The sequence below is a fragment of the Parasteatoda tepidariorum genome, chromosome 7, assembly GCF_043381705.1.
Source record: "Parasteatoda tepidariorum isolate YZ-2023 chromosome 7, CAS_Ptep_4.0, whole genome shotgun sequence".
NCBI classification, from domain to species: Eukaryota; Metazoa; Arthropoda; class Arachnida; order Araneae; family Theridiidae; genus Parasteatoda; species Parasteatoda tepidariorum.
This window is the reverse complement of record NC_092210.1, coordinates 15830106-15856105: the sequence shown is the minus strand read 5'-3', so window position 1 is coordinate 15856105 and position 26000 is coordinate 15830106. Positions and strand designations below refer to the sequence as shown.

The 26000-nt window shown below is 28.1% G+C and overlaps 1 protein-coding gene across 3 annotated transcripts in view; it reads left to right on the top strand.

Moving 5' to 3' along the window:
* The window catches only part of LOC107449738 (mitochondrial import inner membrane translocase subunit TIM44), a gene marked incomplete at its 3' end in the record, with an annotated part of 316808 nt that extends 293720 nt beyond the window's left edge, over positions 1–23088 (top strand). Inside the window, 13 exon segments of one of the 3 annotated variants that reach the window (XM_071183117.1) lie at positions 3941–4197; positions 8193–8267; positions 8381–8473; positions 10229–10306; positions 10388–10468; positions 14407–14556; positions 16901–16970; positions 17053–17116; positions 18501–18586; positions 19981–20073; positions 21125–21249; positions 22867–22917; positions 22999–23088. In XM_071183117.1, the coding sequence (XP_071039218.1) occupies positions 4153–4197; positions 8193–8267; positions 8381–8473; positions 10229–10306; positions 10388–10468; positions 14407–14556; positions 16901–16970; positions 17053–17116; positions 18501–18586; positions 19981–20073; positions 21125–21249; positions 22867–22917; positions 22999–23088 (1101 nt within the window). 3 annotated transcript variants of the gene reach the window in all.
* Between the last annotated feature and the right edge of the window lie 2912 nt (positions 23089–26000).

Here is a 26000-nt window from a genome sequence, read left to right as displayed (position 1 = left end):
TAAGGTTGAAGAAACCGGGGAAATGAACAATAAAATTAAATAGTCAAATTAAAATAAAATGTAAAAATTATCGGCGCTTTCAGTTAGTCGGGTGGAAATAAATTCTTTTTATTGTTATTATTTTATTTATTTATTTGGTAACGGCTATTTTGTTTTGTGTTTATTAAGTAAATAAATAAATCATATTCTAAAAAAAATAATTGAAATTATCGTCACCCTGCAGACCAAAAAATACCAATTTATCTTTTTATTTTTATTTTATTTATGCCTTTTTTTTTACATTTAAATTCAGCTTTCCTTTCTGTTTTGACTAGCCTCCGAAATTTTAAAATTCAATGTCCATGTATGAGATTTTGCAATGCATATTTGTAAAATTCATTTCGAAACTGTCATTTTTGATGTTTTAAGATTTAGTCTCAATTCCATTAAAAAAATAAGAAGGAAAATAAAAGTCAAATTAAGAGTATTGACCTGACACTGATAAAATTTTACAAAATTATCTTAATCTTATTATCTATTTTGTTATCTACTTATTATCTATTTTGTTTAAGTATAAAACATTTATGCTAAAAAACTTAGATTTCTCAGTATAAAAGTTTTTATAATTAATTTTTTAAGCTATTCAATGGAAACGTTTTGTTTTAAAAATATCTTTGTATAAAAAATTAAAACTCCTGGCGTTTTGTAGAAAATATTTTTCTTCAAAAAATTAATGGTTTTCGTTATTATAAGCCGTCTATAAATAACGTCACTTTTTTTTCCAATATTTTTGACAGCTCCCTCTCCTTCGTCGAGTAGTGTCACACTTTCACCGTACTACAAACCCCTCCTTGACATCTGTCACGCTACATTATAGAAACATATGCCAGCATTTCAGGAACAAAGCACATGTTAAAGATCAAGTTCAGTATTTTTTTTAAAAAACTCTAACTATGTGTTTTAATGTCATTTGTGGGCCCAACAATCATTTGATGTGTTAATATAATGACGTTACAATTTTTATGAAGAGAGAAAAAAGAATGTCCTTCGACCTTCCAATAAACAGCGGGCACGTGTCGCAAGAGTGTGCCACCTAGTGGTGATGGAAGGTCTAGCATTTGGCAGTGTGAGAGTTGCATTAGAAAAATCTGTTCCTAGCAAAGCGAGATTATGTCCGACCTCTCTGACCTTAAAAGAGACCTGATAATCGAAGCTCGCCTCGCTGGAGCGTCCGTATCCAGAATAGCGGGCCTTGTGGGTGTTTCAAGGACCACTGTATCAAGGACTCTGTCGGCATACACAAAGTTGGGTAAGGTGTATTCTGCGAAGCGCAACAGTGGCAGGAAGTCGAAGTTGTCGGACAGCGATAGACGGGTGTTGAAGAAGATAGTCACTCGAAAACGCAAGACTACACAACCAGTGATAACGTCCAAGATGAATACCCATCTTCAGAATCCTGTATCCATGACAACTATTCAACTGGAGTTGCATGCTGCTATCATTCATGGCAGAGTAGCTATTCCAAAACAGTTAATTTCAACGAGGAATGCTTTGAAGAGACAACAGTGGTGCCAAGACCACCTAAAATTGACACAACTGCAGTGGGAACAAGTAATCTCGTCTGATGAATCCACTTTTACACTATTTCAGACCACCGGACGTGTGTTCGTGTGGCGAACGCCGGCAGAAGGATTTCATGTTGACTGCCTGGTTCCAACCTTTAAACATGGAGGTGATTCTGTGATGGTGTGGACAACGAAAGGCCCGTGGATTTGGGTCTCTCGTTGTCTTGAGGGGGGTGGTCAAAAGTGACCATTATCGAAGCATTCTCGCAGATCATCTTTACACTATGCTTCGTACTCTCTTTCCGGGAGAGTTTCCTGTGTTCAAAGATGACAACGCCCCTCTTCACACGTCTAACTGCGTTATGGTTAAATGAGCGTAATTATGAAGTGGAACATCTAACGTGGTGTCCTCAGTCCCTGATCTCAATATCATTGAGCCTTTGTGGTGTTTTTTTAGAGAAAAAAATCCATTCTCGGTTTCCTCCTACGCTCACACTCTCTGAACTCGAGACGGCCCTGGAAAAGGAATGGCTGCAAATTCCGACGAACTTTGTTCAAGACCTTTATTTGTCAATCCTACGTCGAATGCAAGTTGTCATTCAGGTCAAAGGTGGCCCAACTCCTTATTAATAAAAAATTTTCATGTTTTCACAGGTGTTCCTATTATTTTGTCCTATACCTGTATTTCTCTAATACAATGAGAAAGAAAGACCTCGTTTCTTTTTCGAGTTGGCAATATGGAAGTGAAATATCATTCGTGGGAGTTGTCTCGATCATGAAAGCGTAAACGTACATGTTTACAAATTTCCGAATGAAATTTTTTTGTCTCTCGCATGAACAACGAAAATCTGAGCGAAAAGAGTTAAAAGGTTAGAAGCGAAAAGTTCATATCAACAAATAAAATTTTCTACATTATGTTTCAATTATGCTTTTGCGGGTTCAATAATAATAATTTTATTCATTGAAAAATTAGCATTCATCGTACTGTTATGCTTTCAAAGCAAAATAAAGTAAAGAAATACATAAATAAAAAGCTTGCTTGGAGAGCAGAAGGAGAATGCGTAGGAAACGCGCCGTCATACCTGTTTTTTTTTTCTATAAGCATAGTAATTTTTCGTTTGTGTGTCATTTATTTCCATTTTTTCAATAACTTATTATTGACAAAAACTAAATTTTTTTTAAAGACGAATTAATTTTAAAGAATTTAAGAATTGATTTGAATTCTTCAGATTTTACTCTAGAGCACATTTCAAATGGGTTTAACTGAGTAGCAAGCGAAGTGAGCATGGTTTGCAAAGCAAACTATATGTGTTGAGGTGCAGCAGTGTAGTATAAAAACATTTCATCCTCTTATTTTAAATGTTCTTATTTTAATCAAAATGTGGGCTTTTACACTTCTTTGCTATCCCCTACCGCTCTTTTGTCAGCAACTGTCACAATTTCATGATTCCCCTCTAAGAGGGACAATATTTATGAACGGACCTTAAACACAGCTAGAAAAAAATTATAAAATGTGCATTGCAGTAATTGATAAAAAATTTTTCAATTATAGTTTTGTTGACAATTTCATCACAGACGAAATCTATAACCTATGACATTTATCGTAAGGTTGAAGAAACCGGGGCAATTGCCCAGATTGCCTATAGAACTAAAGCTTCTAAGCTTGAGTTTTGAAAGAAGGCAGTAGTCTTCGTAGATCCTTATTAAAAGCAAAATTAAAAAGAAAGATATATTAAAACCTTTTAACATAATTATTAAAGCAAGAGGACAATTGTTTGAAATTAATTTTCTGTTCCTAGTAATTGTCATTACGCACATTCTCTTAAGACATTGTAATGTGATTTTTATAACTCTTCCAGAAAGCGCCAAAACAGAAACTAATTTCTATTATATATAGTTTGTAGATAAATAGCCTGGTTATAGGGACGTCGGGCTCATGTTAGTGACTTCGAATCCCACCGGCCGAAAAGTCTCCGCGTATTAAATGGTGACTGATACATGTAAAATCTGCCTGTGTCACAAAGTCCTTGAGGTTCCCATAGCAAATCAATTCCTCTGAGGGTATTGAATTGGGGATTAAAAGTTGTTGAACATCATCCGCTGTCTTGGGAGTGGTTGCACTTAACAATGAGCTCCGTAGTAATAAGTCTAATATAAAATAAAATTTGAAAAAATGATGGAAAATCTTGAAGATTACTCGTGGACCTTTCTTTCATTGTTCAAATACGAGTAGAAATTGAAAAAAAAAATGAAAACGAAACCCGAATAAAAAAATAAAAAAAATTCTGTGAAAGAATAAACTACTTTGATTGATAATTTTACTGCGTTTGGTTCACGCACTCTCGATTACCATCGATGGAGAACCTGATTGGTGAAATATAAAAGTTCACCAATCAAGTGTTCCTTTTCTTGGAGGGTGATCCGAATTGTGTGAATCAAATGCAAGAAGAATGGTTCCTTTTTTTGTTTACTGAGTTCTGACGCTCGTTAGTGAAACAGTAAAAACGAAAACCTTTTTTTTGACTATTGCAATATGCAAGCTAAAAGTTAGTATCCGTAGCAAGTAATGTTTTAACATTAGTACTCTGCTCATGTCTTTCGATTAGATATGGCTGCGCTCATCAGAACGTCGTGCGTTGTCCCTTCTTCAAAGGTAAACAAACAGATTATCAATTTTCGAATTACTATTAATTTTGAATTACTCGTCCTGATATTTATTTTCAACTGTAAATATAACCAGTTCGATTTCTGGTGTACAATGTACACAATACGTCTTGATTTCATTTTTTCTTATGCAATATACTAAAGCTAAATTGAATAAATGATAGGATGAATTTCTTATTAAATTTAGTCACGAGGCTTTTTTAACGTGTTTATGAGTAAATCTCTTTAATTGGGTTTGTTAAAATAGTTTTTTTTTTAAAATTCTGTAATGTTTTTTATAAGTAGTTCCTCAACTTGATTCCTTACTTTACCGGCTTTGTTGTTCGATATTTTTCTGCGGGTGTACAGTTAAAATTTCTGCACTTGCTTGTAAAACTTTTACAAAAATATAAATTAATAATGTTTTGTTATTTATTGAGTAAAGTTACCTTGTTCCAACCTAGTTAGTAACTACCAATTAAAAACAGGTTTTATTTTTCTTGATTCTTTGTGTATTCTGTTCTATATCGTTTCTACCAAAAAGAACGCAAAATTTCGACCCATATCTTAAATTTACAATGGGAAAAGTAATTGTAGTATTAACAATAATAGTGTTGTATTAACATTTGAAATCACACGGAAAATGTACTCATCTTACTGAACATGTAATGGCTCTTGCTTAATTATAAATAATTTATGCTATATAATTTTATGGCCTTTTTATGTAAACTGTTTTTTATATCTTCTTAATAATGCTAGTGCTAATCGTGGGGCGGATTAATCGTACGCGGAGCCCTAGGCCATTCAAATTTTTGGGGCCCTTAGATTTAATTTTTTCCTCCTATATTTTTTATTTATCCGAATACAAAAGTATTTATCTATCTTTTCACTAATTTTCTGGTTGTAAAATTGTCTTTTCATATTAGTTCTATAATTAAAATGGTTGAAAGTATGAATATCATAGTGAATACAAGCATATATGGGCCATTCTCCACTGTAAACATTCTAAACCTCAATTTTTACCTTACTTGTACATATTTTTAATTTATTCAATAATAAAGTACATAGGTTAAATCTTAAAAAATGAGATACAATAATAGTTATATTTAAATTTTTATTATGGAATCAATTCTTAAAATTTAGCATTGTACTTTTTAAGTTTTCTTGTTATAATCAACATATTTACATTTATTTCCTTAGCTGAAAAAATATTATAGCATTTCAATTTTCTTCTTTTTTTTCCTTATATCTATATAATGCTCTTATTTAAAAATAAATTAAAAATTTAAAAATCATATTAAAATTATGTAAAAAATAAAAATTTATTTGAGCAAAAATTGGTTGTCCCGTGCATAACACTAAAACATGATCATTTTTATTTTTCTCATTTATTTTTAGGACGAAACAGAAACTGCTTCAATTTTACTTTCTTTCTCTTAGTACCGACTTATATTACAAAGGAAGTTCCTCTAAGTTTAATATTAGATAAAAAAATTAGCACTTGTTTTCATGTCCCGTGCATAACTTAGATTTCTCTAAAAATTGGGAAGACCAAAAACTCCAAGAGCATTTATAACTGTAGGTGGCTGAGTAACTTTAACAACTTCCTCATGTTGTAAAACACTTTATCTTCCCGTTTAGGCCATTTCCAATATTTTCTAGGCTTTTCCATGGCAGAAACTTCAATATCATTTCCCAGCACTTGCGTAACTTCTCCAGCATATAAACTATTATCAGATTTCACAACAACCCAATTAGCTCCAATACTTTTTGTGGTGTTAATTGCCCTGGTATTAAGATTTCTTTTTATTGGTGCTACAACATTTTTATAAAATTTTAAACCAGAAGGCGAATATGTAATTCCATGCATTTTAGAAATTCCTGGTATTACTCTTGCGTTGGCCCACATATTATTATCTCTGTTTATATCTTAATCTAAAAATAGCATCACTGTAGTAGGTGGCATAGCTTTTTTTACAACATTTACAAAATCTTCCGCAGACTGCACAATTGGAACTGTCTTAACTGCCTATAACTCTCCTGAACTGTTTTAAAGTGTCCAAAACCTTATTGGTAAAAGATAAAAATTCTATATGTGAAATTATTGTGCAAATAATAATTACATACATTAATAAATATTTTATATTTTTTATACAATTTACTTTAACTTATTAAAGGAAAATAATATAATATAATAGGAAAAAGATTAATAACTTTTGAATCTGCACAATTCATTGAATAAAAAAAGTGAGTACCTTATCCTTTAAATATGCTTTTAGTACTTATAAATTATGTTTTTGCATAAGGATAAATACAATATTTAAAGGAATAATAATTTTTTTAACGAAACAAAAACTTGTCTTCATTTTGTTCCTTGTTCAAAAATTAATCTTTTATTTTTCACATTATTTTTTTAAAATTTTAATATAATTTGATCCATAGAGTTTTGGACAGGACAGTTTAAACCGTGGATTAATCCTTTCTTTCCTAAACCTTGCCAACTCTGATGCTTCATTCAGATATGTCACCAAATAATATTTCTTAATTTAATTTTCTCACCATTCTTCCAAACTAACTTCATCTTTCATTCCTGGTGCTGTTAAAAACATATCTGGACGGAAAAAAATTTATCGTACTAAATTAGGTGACTCTTCATCACTAATAGTATTTTTCTGACTAGCTTACATGTTTAAGTCAAAATTTGTAGCAATTGCAGAAGCTACTGTTTTTTTTTTTTTTTTGGTTGGAGATTTAGGTAAAGATTTTAATGATTTTCTCATGAAAGCTTGATAAATCTTGTAGGTATTTTCAATTTGCCTTCTTGATGGTGTATTATTCCTAAACTCTGTTTTCTTTCCTTGGTGATACAGTTGTAATTATCCTTTATAATGATTTATAAAACTTCTAATCCAGATCACCAAACTAAATTCAAACTATGAATTAGTGTTGCCACTTCAAAATATACATAATTAAATCAAGTGTATGCTTCCGTGTGTAATAAATTGCAGACATGTCCCGTGCATAACATTAGGTATGTCCCGTGCATAACACAAATAAAATAAATTTAGAATTTTATCAAATAATGTATTTGGAAAACATCCAGCATAATTTAATAGAAGTAATATTTATCAGCTAAGAAAAAAATATAATGACAATATACAAGTTTTAAATTCACAGAGTTTATGAAAAATAGAAGTCAGGGTAGAAATTAATCTTTTTTCTGAGTCCCGTGCATAACGACTATATTAAATCCCTTTTTTAGTATTTAAACTTTAATTTTTGATTTGTTTTCAATGCAGTCTTTAAGAAACAGACTTGTTTTGAATTGAATTGTGAAAAAAAAATTAATTACCCCATTATTTTACTATTTTTATATACTTCAAAGGCCTGCAAATGTCCTGTGCATAACAGGAGAATGGCCCATATATATAATAGTGAATGTATAAATATAATAATATATAATATGCAAAAATGAAACTGATTTGTTATGCACCTGCATTTGTTTTTTAGGACCATTCAAATTCAATCTTAAAAAACCGAAATTTAATAATTTAATTTCCTTAGGAAATGTTACGTAGAGAAACAAAACATTAATAAAACATTCTTTATGTATAATCTCCTCTTATCTACCTAATTCTAATTCTAGTGTCACAGCATCAAATATACACCTTCAATACAATCTCTTTGTTTTTCTGTTCTATGAAATTACAAATGTGTCAAATACATTAATATAGTGTCATATATCCACGCCCAATATAATCTCAGTATTTTTCAATTCTCTGTTTACTCCTTTTAAATCACCTTAATATATAGTTTAAAACCAGATTATTATCAGTTATCATCAAACCTCTAAAAATGAAAAAAAATTCACTGAGAAGCAGGTGCAGACGTATAACAAATCAGTTCTATGTAAATATGTATTTCTCGTGAATATATTTATTCAATTTGTTAGAGTTATTTCAATTCAATTGACTGATTAATTTTCTTTTATGTAAAATTATTTAGATGCATTTGAGACAAATATATGGAAGATGTTCTGCCTTTCAACTTCTAAAGCAAAATTACCCATCTGTATCACAGGTACAATCCATCAGCTTTGTTTCCTTTATATATTTTATCATTTTTAATTCTCAATATATGCATTTGATCGATTGATTTGTTCAAAATATCTATTTCTACTTTCTATTTTAAAGACATGCTGCTATTCTGCTCCTCAAAGAAAAGGTTTTATTTCTCAGATTGTTGACAACATCAAAGAGGATTTGAACAGAAACAAAGAGATGAAGGTGATAAAAATAAATAATTTATATTTTTGTATAAGATCAATTCAGTAATTTTTTTCTCTTTAGTTTTTCTTATTAGGTTGATTTGAAAGAAATTTTGGAAAGCCTTCAAACTTTCTGAATTATGCCAACTTTTTAAATGTATTAAAGATTTCTAAGAAATAGTTTCGAGCCACATACCAAGTTTTTCATCTAACATATCTGTAAATGATTATGTGAATAAAAAAGCATTTTAAATGATTGAAAAATAACTGAAGAGTGATTATATTCTGTTAATCGAAATTTTACATTTTGTGATTAATAAAGAGTGGAATTAGTAGTAGTTTTGATTGTCTAAAAGGAGATAATTAAGAGAATTTCACTGATTTATTTTTGTTAAGTTATAAATTCTATGAATTTTACTAAGTTATTTTGTTTTTAAAACATTATTAAGCTTATGAATAATAATTTATTTATTATGAATATTTTTTGTGTCCGAAAAATATAATTTGCTCAAAACTGCAGTCTTTGTTGCAGAACAATTTGGTCATTTAGGGTGAAAATTTTATATGCTGTTAATCTTTTTTGTTTCATTATATAGGAATTTATATACATTTGATANATGAATATTTTTTGTGTCCGAAAAATAGAATTTGCTCAAAACTGCAGTCTTTGTTGCAGAACAATTTCGTCATTTAGGGTGAAAATTTTATATGCTATTAATCTTTTTTGTTTCATTATATAGGAATTTATATGCATTTGATATTAAAATAATTAAGTCTGCCCTTTTTATTTGAAAATTTAGTGCCCAAAATAAAATTATTGGTCATTTAAAAAAATTGTAAGAATTTAACTATTCAATTTTTTTACAATGCACACGGTTATTTGTAATTAAATTTAATAAAGTTTGAGTGATTTTGTAGTTAAATTAAATATGATTAAAATATTTATTATACATACATATATATATATATCTATATATATATATATGCCTGGAAAGTCATGAATTTCGGTATTGAACAAAATTTGTCATGCCATGTCATGATTTTTACTATTTTTAAAAAAATCATGGAGAGTCATGGGGGGTTTAGGTCAACGAAAAATCTAATTTTTAGAATGGAATATACCCCCTTCCCCTATTTCAGGAGTATTTCTTTCCTTTCCAAGAAAAGCATCTTTAGAATATACTTCTGCAGGAGAAAAAAGAATAATTTGCTTTTGTATTTTTTTCAGCTATTTTATTGCTTTAACTCTTTCTTTACTTTGTCTTTAAAATTTAAAATCTATAAATATGCAGAGCATAACAGTTTTGGTTATACCTATCATTTCAATTAATGTTATTAGAATGCTTTTTTAAATTTATTGTTGTGTTTTTGTCATGAAAAGTTATGAATTTAAAAATTTAAAATTTTGCAGTTACCATATATATATTAATATATTATATTCAATAAGGCTAGAATATTTGTAAGTAAATTGTTTAAGAAAGTTAATTTGGTTAAGAAGGTTAATTTGTTGCAGAACATTAGATATAATTCTGATTCAAGTTTTTTTTTTTTTTTTATCTAACTTAAATTTTTATGTATTACTAACAATAGGATCTGATAGCAATCTATTATTAGTGATCAGAGGCTGTAAATTTAAAAAAGTAACATTTTGTAAAGTTGTATATTGACTCTTATCACAACTTTGTTTATTCATATTCAATGTTATTTTCTCCATTAAGTTATTAATTTTTATTTATTATGAATTATTATTGAAGATTAATATTTTTCTGATAAGGAAAACCTAAAAAAATTTAGAGAAGAAGCAGAGAAATTAGAGAAATCTGAAGCTCTTCAAAATGCAAGGAAAAAATATGTGAGTCAATCAAGTTTTCAAATGTTATGCAAATGTTTGTTGAAATTGATTGAATGTTTATTGTTTTTATTTCTGTTTTAGAAACTAATAGAAAAAGAGACTTCTAAGAGTACCGAACAGATTAAGGAACAATTGGAAAGTCTTAAAGGTAAATTAAAAGAGGTAAGGTTGAACATACTGTGTTTTAAAGGATTAAATTTTTGAATTACTTACAGAATCGTGAAACTCTTGTAGTTATTTTTTTATAGGTATTTTGAATACAATAATCAAAAAAAAATTTTTTTTATCCATTATTGAATATCAGTAAAAATCTGTCATTGAGTAGTTAGTATTTATAGGAAATGAATTACATAGCAGAACCTCTTATCCGGAAACCGGAAAACCAGATAACCGGAATGAAATTCGGAACCGGAAATAAATTTTCTTCCATTAAAAAGAATTTTTTTCCTGCAAGATTTTGAGCCCATTTTGTTATTTAGAGCGTACGGCCTATCGAGTTGACGAAAGAACTGATTTAGAGGACGGATCAAAAGCCGTTTGTAGACGAATCTCACATAACCACACAGGGCTCGAAATTAACGGCGGTCCGTTGGTCCGTGACCACTAAAATCGGAGTTGGACCAGCATAAAATAATAAACAGTGGTCCACCGGACCACCATCCGCCGCAGCCGATCTCCGTTAAAAAAAAATAAAAAATTTTAATTTTATATAAAATTATAATTGAGAATATATTTTATAAAATAAGAGCCAAAAGGAATAATAAATGCTATGGTTGTAAGACTAATTATAAATAACTAAAGATTTAAACAAATTACCAATTTTTTTTTAATATTACTAAATGCTTTGTTTAAATCATCTTGATAATTCGTGCTAATTTCAGATGTTTTTCTCCTTTATTTTTTATTTTTATATTTTATGTCCTAAAACAATCATATTGTTTATTTTTGTTACATTATGATTATGTATAGTTTAATAATTTTGTGATTACTTCAAAATTGAGTAAAAATCATAGTTCTTGATTGCTAAAATATTCTTTTCTAATTAATCTTAGTAAGTAGTATAATTAATCTTATTTCCTTCTTAAATTCTAAGTATATTTATGCAACTTGTGTATTTGAGTTACTTAAAACTATTTTAGAGCTTATTCACAATTTTTAAAAATTTTTTTTTTATACAAAATTAATATTAATCAAAAAAATGCGATTTAAATCAAAAATTTATGATTTTTAAAAAAAAATCATGATTTTTTCAATCAAAAATTTTAATTTTTTTTTTATCTGCAGCTAATAGGAACGCGTAGACGGACCAGTAAAGTTTTGTGCTGACTAGTAAAATGTTTTAGTTACTGGTCCTATGGACCAGTAATTTTTTAAAAAAATTTCTACCCCTGGCACAAATAGCTTATATATGTTATTAATGTTAATAACAACATATATAAGCCTGTATATAATTTTTATTTCATAATTTCATTCCTTATTTAAATTTAAGTGTATTATTATTTATAATTTTTTATTATTTCTGAAAATATTTAAAAAAATTTTTTAGTTTCGTTTCATAAACATTAAAAAAACGGCATTTTGTAGCGATTCAGATAACCGGAAAAATCAGTTATCCCGAACCACGGTGGTCCCGATCGTTCCGGATAATCGGTTCTCTACTGTATTAATAAATTACTTTCTGAATATAAAAGCTGTTTTTAAAAATTTTATCTAACACGAAAAGTAAACCATCATAATTCAACAAGACTTATATTTTAAGTTTGAAGAAAAACTTATGTAACAGTATGGAATCTTTTACATAGTTTCATATGGTGATAACAAAATAAACAACTATGATGGTGAAAACAATATAAACGTCCATGATGGTGAAGTTTGGTAATTTATAAAATTGTTCAAAAAGGCTATTACTTAGATGCTCTTTTCCCCTGTGTGCGTTGTTTTGCAGAAACTATGTAGCTGATAAATGCTGTTCTTATGAATTTTAATTAGTATTTTTACATTGACAGCAGCCTTATAGTTTTAGCATAACAGGATTTTCACTATTATTTTTATAAAATGTCTTGAGAAGTATATTGTTTAAATAAAATTTATTATTTTTTACATGGTGCTCTAAAATTTAAGAGTTTGTATTTGGTCTTGAATATTTTTTTTTTGAGAATTTTTTATCTTCAATAGCTTTATTTATTAATTTTTTTTTCCATTTTTGTTTTAAGTGCTATATTTTTTAAAATTTTAAATGAATTATGCAACCTATCCATGTTCCTCCTTTATAAAAAAGTTTTTAAATTTTTTTATTTTTTTATGATAAAACTTATGGGGATGAAATGCCAAAAAGCAGCTATCATAAATTGGATTGAGTATCACAGTCATTCATTCTATTTCACTGTAAACAAAACTCTGAATTTTAAAGATTTACTTAAAAACAAAATTTAAAATTGTTTAGAAGCCAATAAAAACAAGATGTAATATTTAAAATTTTGTTGACTCTCTGTAATATGTTTTATTTGCATTTTTGCCAAATGTTATTAAAATTTCGGTTGAACTTTAGCAATTTTTTTTAGATTCGAAAATTTTTTCTACCAAATTAAGTCTTATTTGATCCATTTATTTCATATTATATTATAATTGCGCTGTATTTCTAGTTTATGAGTCTAAATAAAATATTTCCTTTTAAAACTAAATTTGCATTTTTAATTTCAACGTTATTTAGCTATTTGTCACTAGAATTTGCTAAGAAATTGTAATTGAGTAGTTTTTAAGTATTTAATATTATTTCATAATTATTGTGTTTTAGACCTGAAAATAAGCACCACTGCAACAAAAAAATTCGTTTAATGATAAAAGTACATCAATTTAGAAAGAGACTCAGAAAAGCAAATTTTTCATTAAAATGTCCAATTTCACCTTTCAAAATTTTAATCCTTCAGAATCTATCAATTTGTGGTGGAAAGATTCATGTGGAAGTAGGAATTCTTGCGCAATTCATATGTTTCAAAGTTGTAATTTACACATTAAATGTATTTTGCCTCAAATATTTTTTCATAAAGTTCTTTGAAGTCAGTATTTAAAACTAAATTTTGCCTTATATTTATATTATTTTTTGTTTTGATTTTCACGATGTATTATGTAAAAGCATGCTTTTTACGTTGTTCTATTCAACATTTTCACAATTCATTTCGGCATACTGGTGGTCCATCCATAGCGTGTGAAAGCACTAATCATTTTACATGTTTGATAAAATACTTGCGAGTCCGTATGTGCGTGTACTGAACTGCGTTTGGTGAGGTTATTGCCTTCTCTTGTGCAATCCTGTTGCAATTTGCAACATATTCTCAATTTCAGACTTCCTTTTCCACTCTCTGATGTCGAACCGAAAAATCTCTCGATCATTTTATAACGGCTAATATAATCAAGAAAAGAGTTCTTCGTCTGAAGCTAATTATTTTCTCATGATCATCTAAAGTCTTTAAAAATTATTTTGCATTTTGTTACTGTATATAGTGCTTAAAAATTTTTTTTGAGTGCTTGAAAAGTACTTGAAAGGTGCTTATTTTTTGTTGAAAGATTTAGCTACGCTCCCTGTAATAGTACTAGAGAGCAATGTCGTAGATGGCCCGAAAAAATTCTGCCAGAGGGATGAAGAGAACCTATCGATATCGGTCAATGATTACCGCCTCAATAGGTTTGAGGGAAAAGTGGCTACTAAGTTATTCGAGTCTACCAATCACTAGCTACTAAATTAAAATTGAATTTTTCAGGACTAGTGTGTTTTTACTTTACATTGTAAACTAAACAATCAATTTGATTTCATAAATAAATTTACATATTTGATTTAACATAATTTAGCTGTTTCTAATATTAGATATATCTCTAACATTTAGTTAATCTAATATCATATTATATATCGTGATTAGCTTTCTATCATTGCTATTCATTCATGAATAATTTTTATTTAATATATTCTTAATTTATTTGTTACTTACAACACATTTTAGGTTTCTGTCATTGATAATTCTTAGTTTATAGTATTTGTTTCACGTATTCTTTATGATGTAGTTTTCTATCACTTTAATCGCCTAATAAAAGTATTTGTCTTAAAGGGACTTAATGAGGCACAAAAGAGTGAAATTGGTCGCAAAAGTCGAGAGATAACTGAAGAATTTGCCAAGTCAGCTAAGATGGCTGCTGAAGCAATTGCAAAGCAAGGTGAAGAACTCGGAAAGAGCACTCCTATGAGAGCAGTTGCAGAGGTAAATCATGAATATTATTAAAATCATATAAATGTCTGGATTAATATTTATCAAAATGTTAATAATATTCTTATATTTCTAATGTATAGAATGATTTCAATTGAAGCTTTTTGTTTCAAAATGTTATGCTATTTTCTTTTAAGAATTAGATTATTTCTTTTAAGGATTAATATTTATTAAAATGTTAATGATATTTCATTTTTCTAATGCACAAAATTTGAATGAATGATTTCAATTGATGTTTTTCAGTTTCAAAATGTTATGCTATTTTCTTTTAAGAATTAGATTATTTCTTTTAAGGATTAATATTTATTGAAATATTAATATAAATATTTTCCTTAATACTTTCCTTCCTACGACAGGGTGTAAAGACTGTCAGGGATCAAATTGAAGAAGCTCAAATTACTGGTTCTAAAGTCTATCAAGCTCCAAGTATGTTTTGTATAAATTATTAATTTTGTTGCTTTTATATTTAGAGTTTATGCTGTTTTGTAACTGTCGTTAAAATTTTTAGTAAAATTACGTAAGAGGAGTGAAAGATCTGAAATGGGTGAAGAAAGAATTATTGAACCTAACAGGTAATAGTTAATAAGTTGTTTGATTTTTTGAATTGATTAAATTACAGAAATGACCACTTTCATTTCATGTTAAGGTGTAATTTTTTTTAAAGCTAAAGTTAATTCAAGTACTGTTATTTGTATGCTTTTTAAAAAAGCTTTTGTGTGGTCATTTTCATCTTGGATTTTTTTTTTCTTTTCAGGAATAGTGAGTCTTAATGTAGTCATATAATGTAGAATTTGCCCGTTATCATATATATATATATATATATATATATTTACATAATACTGTGGAACCCCAGTTTTATGTTGTTCGTTTCATATGTTATATCTTTTCCTGCGTCATATTCTGCTGTTCGGTTAGCCAAAATTATTGTCCCTTTATCTGTGAGAGGTTCTTTCCCAATTGATACCAAATCAGAAAGGTTGTCGGGTGGGCGAAGCCCAGTGTTTGTGGCTGTAGGAAGTATTGAAGCTTAAATTGTAAAATTTGCGAGTGGAATTTTTTACAGCAAACTTCAACTTTTGAGTCTTGGTTTTTTTGCAAACTTTAACTCTTGAAATTCTCCAATCATTTCTTTTTTCCATGATGCCGGTGATCTTCAACTTCTAAAGCAAATATAAATGTTCTGTAAGCTCTGAATTTGATTTCTAAATGTTTGACAGTATCGACTAAATGCATTACAATTGAATTTAATAATGTTTATCGGAGTTAACTGCTTCTCAGTATCCAATAGACAGGGTTAGTCCTACGTCATCAACAACGTCACTAGCTCTCCTCGTTCCAAACAAAGTTTTGAACGGAGCGAACAATATGGCGTTTCTCATGTAGTTAAAAGTGGGTCAACTAAATCTTTGAATATATTAATATAGAGTCGAATTTAACCACTGACATGGCAAGAAAAAGTGTTGCATATATTAATATTACGTTAATCTCTTTTTATGATATTAATTGGAATAGCTTATTAATTGCAAATGATTATGAAAACTTTTTGTATTTATGATTGAGAGAATTTGTATTTAATATTTACCATATAAATTGTATTTATAATCTGGAGATCGGAAATTTGTGAATTTTATTATTTGGAAAAAGTTATTTCTAATTTATGTTTAATTTTTCTTAAAATATGTATATTATATTAAATCAGTTTTTTTTATAATATTGAGACAACTTATTAATTGTAAATAATTATGAGAATTTTAAAACAAATTAAAAAGTTATGTAAGAAGCATGAATAAAGTCAGATAAATTAGTGAAAATTATAAAGCATTTTAGATACACGTTTTTAAAATAGCTCAAATTAATTGGTAAATTTACTAAAATGATAGGAAGTAAAAAAAAAAANATAATATTCTTATATTTCTAATGTATAGAATTTGAATGAATGATTTCAATTGAAGCTTTTTGTTTCAAAATGCTATGCTGTTTTCTTTTAAGAATTAGATTATTTCTTTTAAGGATTAATATCTATTAAAATGTCAATAATATTTCATTTTTCTAATGTAAAAGTTTGAATGAATGATTTCAATTGATGTTTTTCAGTTTCAAAATGTTATGCTGTTTTCTTATAAGAATTAGATTATTTCTTTTAGGGATTAATATTTATTAAAATGTTAATAATATTTCATTTTTCTAATGTATAGAATTTGAATGAATGATTTCAATTGATGTTTTTCCGTTTCAAAATGTTATGCTATTTTCTTTTAAGAATTAGATTATTTCTTTTATGGATTAATATTTATTAAAATATTAATATAAATATTTTCCTTAATTCTTCCTACTACAGGGTGTAAAGACTGTCAGGGATCAAATTGAAGAAGCTCAAATTACTGGTTCTAAAGTCTATCAAGCTCCAAGTATGTTTTGTTTAAATTATTAATTTAGTTGCTTTTATATTTAGAGTTTATGCTGTTTTGTAACTGTTGTAAAAAATTTTAGTAAAATTACGTAAGAGGAGTGAAAGATCAGAAATGGGTGAAGAAAGAATTATCGAACCTAACAGGTAATAATTAATAAGTTGTTTGATTTTTTGAATTGATTAAATTACAAAAATGACCACTTTCATTTCATGTTAAGGTGTAATTTTTTTTAAGTTAAAGTTGATTCAAGTACTGTTATTTGTATGCTTTTTAAAATAGCTTTTGTGTGGTCATTTTCACCTTGGATTTTTTTTTCTTTTCAGGAATAGTGAGTCTTAATGTAGTTATATAATGTAGAATTTGCCCGTTATCATATATATGTATATATTTACATAATACTGTGGAACCCCAGTTTTATGTTCGTTTCGTATGTTATATCTCTTCCTGCGTCATATTCTGTTGTTCGGTGAAATTCGCCTCGTCTTGTTCAGTTAGCCAAAGTTAATGTCCTTTTATCTGTGAGAGGTTCTTTCCCAATTGATACCAAATCAGAAAGGTAGTCGTGTGGGCGAAGCCCAGTATGGGTGGCTGTAGGAAGTATTGAAGTTTAAATTGTGAAATTTACGAGTGGAATTTTTTACAGCAAACTTCAAATTTTGAGTCTTGGTTTTTTAGCGAACTTTAACTCTTGAAATTCTCCAATCATTTCTTTTTTCCATGATGCCGGTGACCTTCAACTTCTAAAGAAGATATAAATGTTCTGTAAGCTCTGAATTTGATTTCCACATGTTTAACAGTGTCGACTAAATGTATTACAATTGGATTTAATATAGTTTATCGGAGTTAACTGCTTCTCAGTATCCAATAGAAACATTGCCCCTTTAGAATAAAATTGCATGTCTGAAGATCTTCCAAAGCTGATGGCACACATATTGACTGCAGCACAAAACTTATTACTTTTCATTCCTTCAATATCTTATTTAATGTCTGCTCCTGATGATAGTGATGAAGATGAGCAAAAAATATCACAGGATGTACCCACAACTGATCAAGAGTTTGAAAGCATAAAAATTCTGAAACATTTGCGAATGTAAACCATAAAGACAATTTGCAAACAATAGTAAGTATTGAGAGAGATATTCCTGAAATTGTATCTTAAAACAAAAAGGTGTAAAGATTACACATTTTTTAGTAATTCATCTTGTAAGTGTCAATTTTCGAAAGATATACTCATATTCCCTCCCCCCCCCCAATTTTACGTTATCCTTCTTTATGCATTTTTTAATATCTGATGGAAAATTTTAAATCGGAGTTCCACTGTGTATATATATGCATAATTTTGTGATATTGAGTATAAATATTTAAAAATTTTAAAAATCTACTTTTTAATGTTGAAATTTATTTCATTTAAAATCAACACAATTACTTTTTTATTACTTTAAAATATAAGTTGAAACTGCAGCTATTTTGTTTTATAAAGGCTGTTGTTATTAAGACTGATACTATTTATATTTAATTATCTTTTAGTGAGGCCACTACCATAGAACTTCACAAGGACTCAAAATGGTTTCAAAGCTGGCAAAATTTTCGAGAAAATAACCAATATGTTAACAGTAAGTATAGGTAATTTTTTTGTCATTCTTTAAATGTACAATATTACAATAATTTCTGAATCTACTCAAAATCTTAATGTTGAAGAAGTTGTTAACCAATTTTAATTTTGTTTATTTTATTAAAACTGTTAAAAGGAAAACACTTCATTTTTTTTTCAAGAAATATAAAATAAATTTACGCAGATAGATTTTAAACATCGTTTTCTTTTTTCTTTAATCGATCTAACTAGCTTTTTAGTGCACTGAAGCCTTGGAGTTTAAGCCTTTCAGCACTTTCAAGCACCTTTTCTGACGGTGGATCTGTTTCTTGTAATCTTTTCTGTTTGGGCTTCCTTAAACCAGTTCTTAAAACTTTTTCCTAGTCATCATACGAAGATATGTTAAGATTTTCAATTTTACATATTTTCCAATTTTTTCAGCGCTTAGCTCTACTGAAGCATCTTGCTTTAAAATCATTTGCAAAGTTGAATAAATTATACCCTAAGATTGAGCACAATCAACTTAGTGCCATAAAATTCATTAGCTTTTGACGATCTATCTTTTCGGCAAGAGAGCTTCTTTTCCGTTTTGACATCTTTTTTTTTTTTGAGAGAAAAGCATTGACTAAGGTTTTGACAATGTGAAAAATGAATTGGTGCTCAAACAAATCCAACTGAAAGTCTGAGGGTGTTTGCTGGCATGGAAGCAGAAGTGAAACCATTTCTGAATTAGTATAATTGAAGAAACGACCGTACTCCTAGTCAAAGTGATTTTTCTCATCTGTTGATCTCGTGGAAATCTAACAGTATTGTTATTGGCAGTTGTCTCTCCTATCCTTCAACTCTTTGTCTTTTGTTGACATAGAGTGCTTGAATAATTGAAAAGCATTGACAATATACTCCTTGCTTTCTTGTTTATGGGACCCCTTTGCTGTCTTTCTTATTTGTCATAATCCCATCTCACTGATAATGAAACACTAATAGAATGCTAGAAAGGTTTCATACAGATAAGAAACAAGGTTCTCTTCATAAAAAGAACTAGAAAAAAAGTTTGTGTGTGCTTTGTACGAAATAAATGATTTTAGTGAAAACCGGAATATTTTAACATTAATACGCAATTTTCCTGGATCAGCAGAAAATGACATACGATAGGACAACTAAATTCAGGGTTCCTTTGTAACATTATTTGATTAGGAAAATCAGTATGCTATATGCAATCACAAATACTATTTGTGATTAGTATTACAATAAAATCTGTAATTTGTTTTTACAATATTTAAAAAAGTTCTTTATGTAATTATAAAATAAAGTTCTTCTATACTCTTTTATGTGAAACATTGAATAACTGTTTTATTTTTATGACAATAAGTTGATTATAAATTATTGTATGAAGTAAATATGACCGTATACTTATAGAGGTATTTGACTGGAAAATGAAATATGATGAGAGTGACAACCCTGTTGTAAGAGCATCTCGTCTTTTGACTGACAAAGTGACAGATCTTTTTGGTAATAATTTATTGTTTATTACTGTAAACTGGGCTTTCCACTTGCTATTCACCATTCAAATAGTGTTGAATTAGCAGAAGTTTAATACGCAATTTCGACCAAATAACTGGTTCTATTTGTTTGGGGATTCATCATTTTATTTATTTGTTGTATAATTTGTTATTTTTATAGCTTGTCAAATGTGAAATTGTATTTTTTTTTTTTTTTTTTTTTTNTTTTTTTTTTTTTTTTGAGAATTTTTTTTTTTGTAAATTTAATAAAATATAGGAAACTAAACTTATTTTAATTCTACAATTATATTTATTCTGATTAATTATTTCAGATATTATATTACCATCTGCAAGAAGAGATATTAGAATTTTAATTAATAAGTCATTTGACTGTAAAATTATTTTGCACTTTGACATTACTTAATTAAGCAGAATTTTATGATTATAGACTTGAACTAAGCTTGACTGTAGACTTGACTGAACCTGATATGATTGATAGACTTTGTGACTAAAACTAGAGTTAGTCATGATTTTCATTGTTTAGGTATTTTGACTAGTAACGTCAATTTATCAGCTAGTTAGCATCGTCGATGGATGGAACATTACAAGAAAATTTTCATTTAACAAAAACTTATACTTTTTATCAAGCTGATAAAATTTATTTTAAGTACAATCAACAAGTAGACAAGAAAAATAGTAAGACAAATAGTGTAAATATCAACAAAAATTTGCTTAATACTTGGAAGAAAGGAAACGTAATGTTCAATGATGTTGCAGTTTACAGCTCTGTCACCTAGCGATAAATCACATTACTATCGTAATAGGTAAAATTGAAATAATCCCTAATGCAAAGTGCAACTTAGTAAGTGACAGTAACATCAGTTGGTTTCATTAGTGCATTTGATACTCTCAATGCACGGATTGTTAAAATTTATAATTTAGGAAAAAGGATTTTGTAATTGCATAAGTTATATAATTTTTTTCTTAAATTTGGGTAGAATTCATACTATTCAATTTGAAACAAAAAATGAAATAATTTACTAAAAAAAGAAAAATTATAGGTGGGCTTTTCCAAAAAACAGAACTGTCAGAGGTTTTAACTGAAATAGTAAAGATGGATCCCAACTTTGACAAGGAGAAATTTCTTAAGGAATGTGAAGATGAAATTATACCAAATATTTTAGAAGTAAGTAACAGTTACATTGCAATTAGATTTATTAAATATTAGTGACTTTTTGAGATTTTATGAACTCAAACTAAAGCTTTAAAATTCTCAAAGATGCAGTGATCTCAGGAAAATCTATCTTATTAGTATGATGTTTAATTCTAAATATTATTTTTGTTGTCAAGTGACCTAAAACAACAGTTAACAAAAGAAACAATAGCAGTAATTTTTAAAAGTTAATTTTCTTATACATCTGCAGATTATTTTTTTCAGGTTCATTATATTAGCTTTTTTTTTCAATAGTAAGGGGTTATTCTTATTAGTAACCATAGAGATTATTTTAAATTCATTAAATTAGAAATTTTTTCCACTATTAAGGAGTTATTATCTATGCATTTAAATTACATTTGCTCTAAATTAGCAATTTTTATCACCAATTAAGGTGCTATTCTTATTTCTGCATACATATTATATTAGATACATTAAATTGGCAATTTTTCTTCACTATTAAGGAGTTATTATACACACTATACTCTTGATATCTCAGAAACCTTTTTTTGTCAAAAAAAAAGAAAAAGGTTTATGAGATATCAAAAGATCTGAGATATTTGTCAAAAAAATATTTCCCCCCATGGCATTTACCTAATGTTAATTTGAATTCCAATGTCCAAGAGTTTCTTCTCAAAACTTTGTTATTTCGAATTATTTTTCGAAAAAGAAATTGAATTTTTTTCGGAAAAATCAAAATGTAAGATTATTGTAAACGAATTCTTATCTATTTAATGCATAACTATTTTTATCTTATTTTTAAAAATGAAATTATCATTGTTGTATTTAAACTTATAGTCAACTATTATTACTTATTTGATAGTAGTTATTCTTATGTTTCATGATTCTACTTTTTAGAGTATTTAGAATATATTTTTCTATTTTTTAGAATATATTCAGTCCTGAACTTGTTATCTCAAAAACTCGATGTCTCAAAACTTTTTTAGTGGCCCTTCAACTTTGAGATAACGAGAGTATACTGTAATATAATGTTGAATCTTTGGGATTGGATATTTCAAATTCATGTTTTTCCCTATTACTATAGCAGCAAATAAATTGCTAAGTTAACTGGAAAATTTTTTTTATTAGGAATTTCAGAAAGCTCTTTAAAGTATTCAAAAAACTTAAACAATCAACATAAATTAAAACATTTTTATTGTTTTACATAAATTTGGTGCTAGCATATATGTATTCGTCTAGAAAATGATCAGTAGGTTATTAAAAATCCTTATTATAAATAAACATTGGGCACTTGTTGATTGTAATTTAATTTAATTTTTTTACTTCATTATACTTCTTGCACTAAAGTGCAAGTGTGTTAAGCAAAAGCATTAAAGTACCTTTGTTTAAAGTACAGAAAGCCTTTTAAAATATTCTAAAAATTTAAACAATCAACATAAATTAAAACTTTTTAATGTTTTACATAAATTTGACCCTGGCATAAATGTACAATGTATTATTTTAGGAAATGATCAGAAAGATATTAAAAATCCTCATTGTAAATAAACATTGGACTCTTATTCATTCTAATTTAATTAACTGTTTTACTTTGTTGTGCTTTTTGCACTAAAGTGCAATTTATTATTTTAGGCAATGATACGAGGAGATTTAGAAATTTTGAAGGATTGGTGCTATGAAGGAGTAAGTAAGCTTACATTAAAGTGTTTATTTATGTCTATTATTCTGTTTATACTGTTATAACAGAATGATTCTCTTTAATAGCCATTTAATGTGTTAGCAACACCTATCAAAACAGCCCAAAGCTTAGGATACCATTTTGATTCAAAAGTTCTTGATGTAATGAATGTGGATGTGAGTAAAAGTCATATATTTCTTAATTCTGAGACAATAATATTTATTTGACATTGAATTATTTTTTTTAATTATTATATTATCATATATTTCTTAATTCTCAGACTAGTAAAATTTATTTAATGTGAAATAATTTATTTTTAGATGATTATTTATATTGAAAATTTTCATCTTCTTTATAAAGATTTTTTTTTATGCTTTGAAAAAATAAATCGCTAAATTTAATGTTCAAAGAATTAAATGTTTTTAAAATTGCCTTAAAAATATTTATGAAGTTCAAGAGCAGATCAATCATATTAGCCTAGTTTAAGAAGCAAAGATCACGCAAGAGACTTTAACTCAGTGCGAAAAAAATGCGATCATTTGCAATTGCTTGTTGCTGTCCTTGGTGTTTTAGTTTGTTCCATTAATCATCTAACTGTTTTTGGTCAAAAAATTAATAAGTAAATAAACATAATTTAACTATTTAAATCTTTTAAAATAATGTTCACACTCATGCTGTGTTTTAAATCAAGGGTCTGTCTAGGTTTTTCCGAGAGGTACCTATTTTGTGAAAATAAAAAATTATATTAAAAAATCAACACAAAAATATGGATTTATCGTTTCAAACAGGATACAAAAATAAAATTTCAAGGAAAAGTAGTATGTGAAATACCATTGAATTTGTTAAATTGAATTTGTGAAAGTACCGCTAAACGGCAGTAAATTTGGCCTGGATAGACCCCTGTAAATGATTGTCTAGAATGATAATTTGATTTATTTTTGCCAATGATGAATCAGTAAAAGGTCTGAGATGACAGGTGATCCTACTATTTCATTACCTTATCAGAGCTGCTAGCTTCTAACCCATGCACATTTGAGTTGTCATGTCATGGTAAATACTTGCTAGCAGACACATTAATTCACAATAAAATTTAGTTTTAAATAAAAATATTTTAGAATTGAACTTATGTTTGTGAGAACACATCTTCTTAAAAATTCTGATGGGGAAATGTTATTGGTAGGTTGTTATCAGTGACAAAAATGGTTATCTGAGGCTCAGAAATTCTTACTTGCTTTGTTTTACTTTTGCTTTTTTTAAAAAAATCTTATTTACTAATTTTTTTAATTAAGTTGTTAGTTATCGGAATTGATTTTTCTGTTGTTTATCAATGATATAACACTTTTTTAAAAATATTTTTAACCTTTCCTTCCCTTTTTTGCATTTCTCAATATCCATCCTTCTTTTTCTCACACTATACTACATAAACATATCTTAGCAGATCAGAAACAAGACGCTGTTATATTTTATTCTTCAAATTTTATTTTTGAATTTAAACTGTGCATTATACTGTCATTAGTGAGCATAAAAATAATGACTTAATTTGTTGATTATGTATAATTATTTTGATAAGGAAATATAAAAATAATAAAATTATAGAAATATTAAATCTGGTGATTTTAAATGTTTTTATAATAATAAAAATGTGTAATGTCTCATCTCTTGGTGCCCTCTCTCTCCCTTGTCCCAAAACTGTCCCAATTATGAGGAATTCCCTCCTTCCTCTCTAAGCGTGTGTTTATTGGTGTACGACCTCTACCTTTACAGCAAAATAACTTGGGCCCTCATCGAACCAATATTTATTAATCTTGAAAAAGCCGTTATTTTTTTTGACATGGGCTTTATATAGAATTGTTAAATTTACCTAATGTTTGGTATCCATTATTCAGCCAATATTATCCCTACCGTATATTCCGGCGTATAACGCGCAAAAAAAAGTTATTAGAAATTATGAGTGCGCGTTATACGTCGGGGCGCGTCATGCGCCGCAATATACGGTATATAGAATTGTCCATTTCATCCAATATTTTACAGCCACTTTTCAACCAATATCGTCTGTTAATAAAATTGTTAACGCTCAATATTAACAGCCAGTCTAAGACCAATATTAAAAAATCTAGGTATCCCAATATTGATCCTTCGGTGCATGTTCTTATAGGACCTATATTGAGCCAAATTGAGGCCAAGGTAAAAATTGTTGCTAGGGTAACTGAAATTCAAAGTGGCTTGTTATTTAAGTTGCATTTTTTACTATTGAGAGTCATCTATAAAAAGGAAAAAAAAAAGCACACAAAAGAAATCACATGCTTAAATGAAAATATTTTGGCCAATTGCATTTTTTTGTTTGACATTGTTAATGCTCATGTATTCAATTATGGGTCAGTTTACTACATGTTGGTTTGTTCTGATTTCATGCTTTAAGTGTTATAATTTTTTAATTTTACCATATCATTGCATGTCACTTAGGACTAATGATGGTTTAAGACCCCTAAAACACAACTCAGGCCACCACGAAATAATAATTGGTCGTTAACCAGATCAGTTATTATTGTCAATGAAGTGTAAAGGAATGGATTACTGATTCATATTTTTGTGATTCATATTGTGTGATTTCATTTTGTGAGTCATATTTGTGGTTCACATTATGCATCAGTAAATTAAATCTTGACTTCCAGACTTCTAATGCATTGCCAGTTTTGATGCTGAAAGGTAATAATGTTGCAAAAAAAAAAAAAAAAGACTTTCAAATGATTGTAATAAGATTAAGAGGGACATGTAAACAGACTAGTAAAAGTGGATGTACACTAATGACACTTTTAAATTAATAGTTCTCTAGTCAACAACTAATTTCTCTTGGTTTTTATACCTATACTTGATAACTGAAAATTTTGCTCTGAATAATTCAAGCCTTTGTAAGAAGTTATTGATTATTTGAAGAAATTTATGTTACTCTTTGTAAGTTTATTAACAATGTGTTGAAAAACCCTAGCCCGTTCCTTTGATCATGTGACTGTGTGAAGTAAAAATATTCATTCAAATCAACATTTCAAATATTATTCAAATATTTATATTCAATTATTTATATTCAATT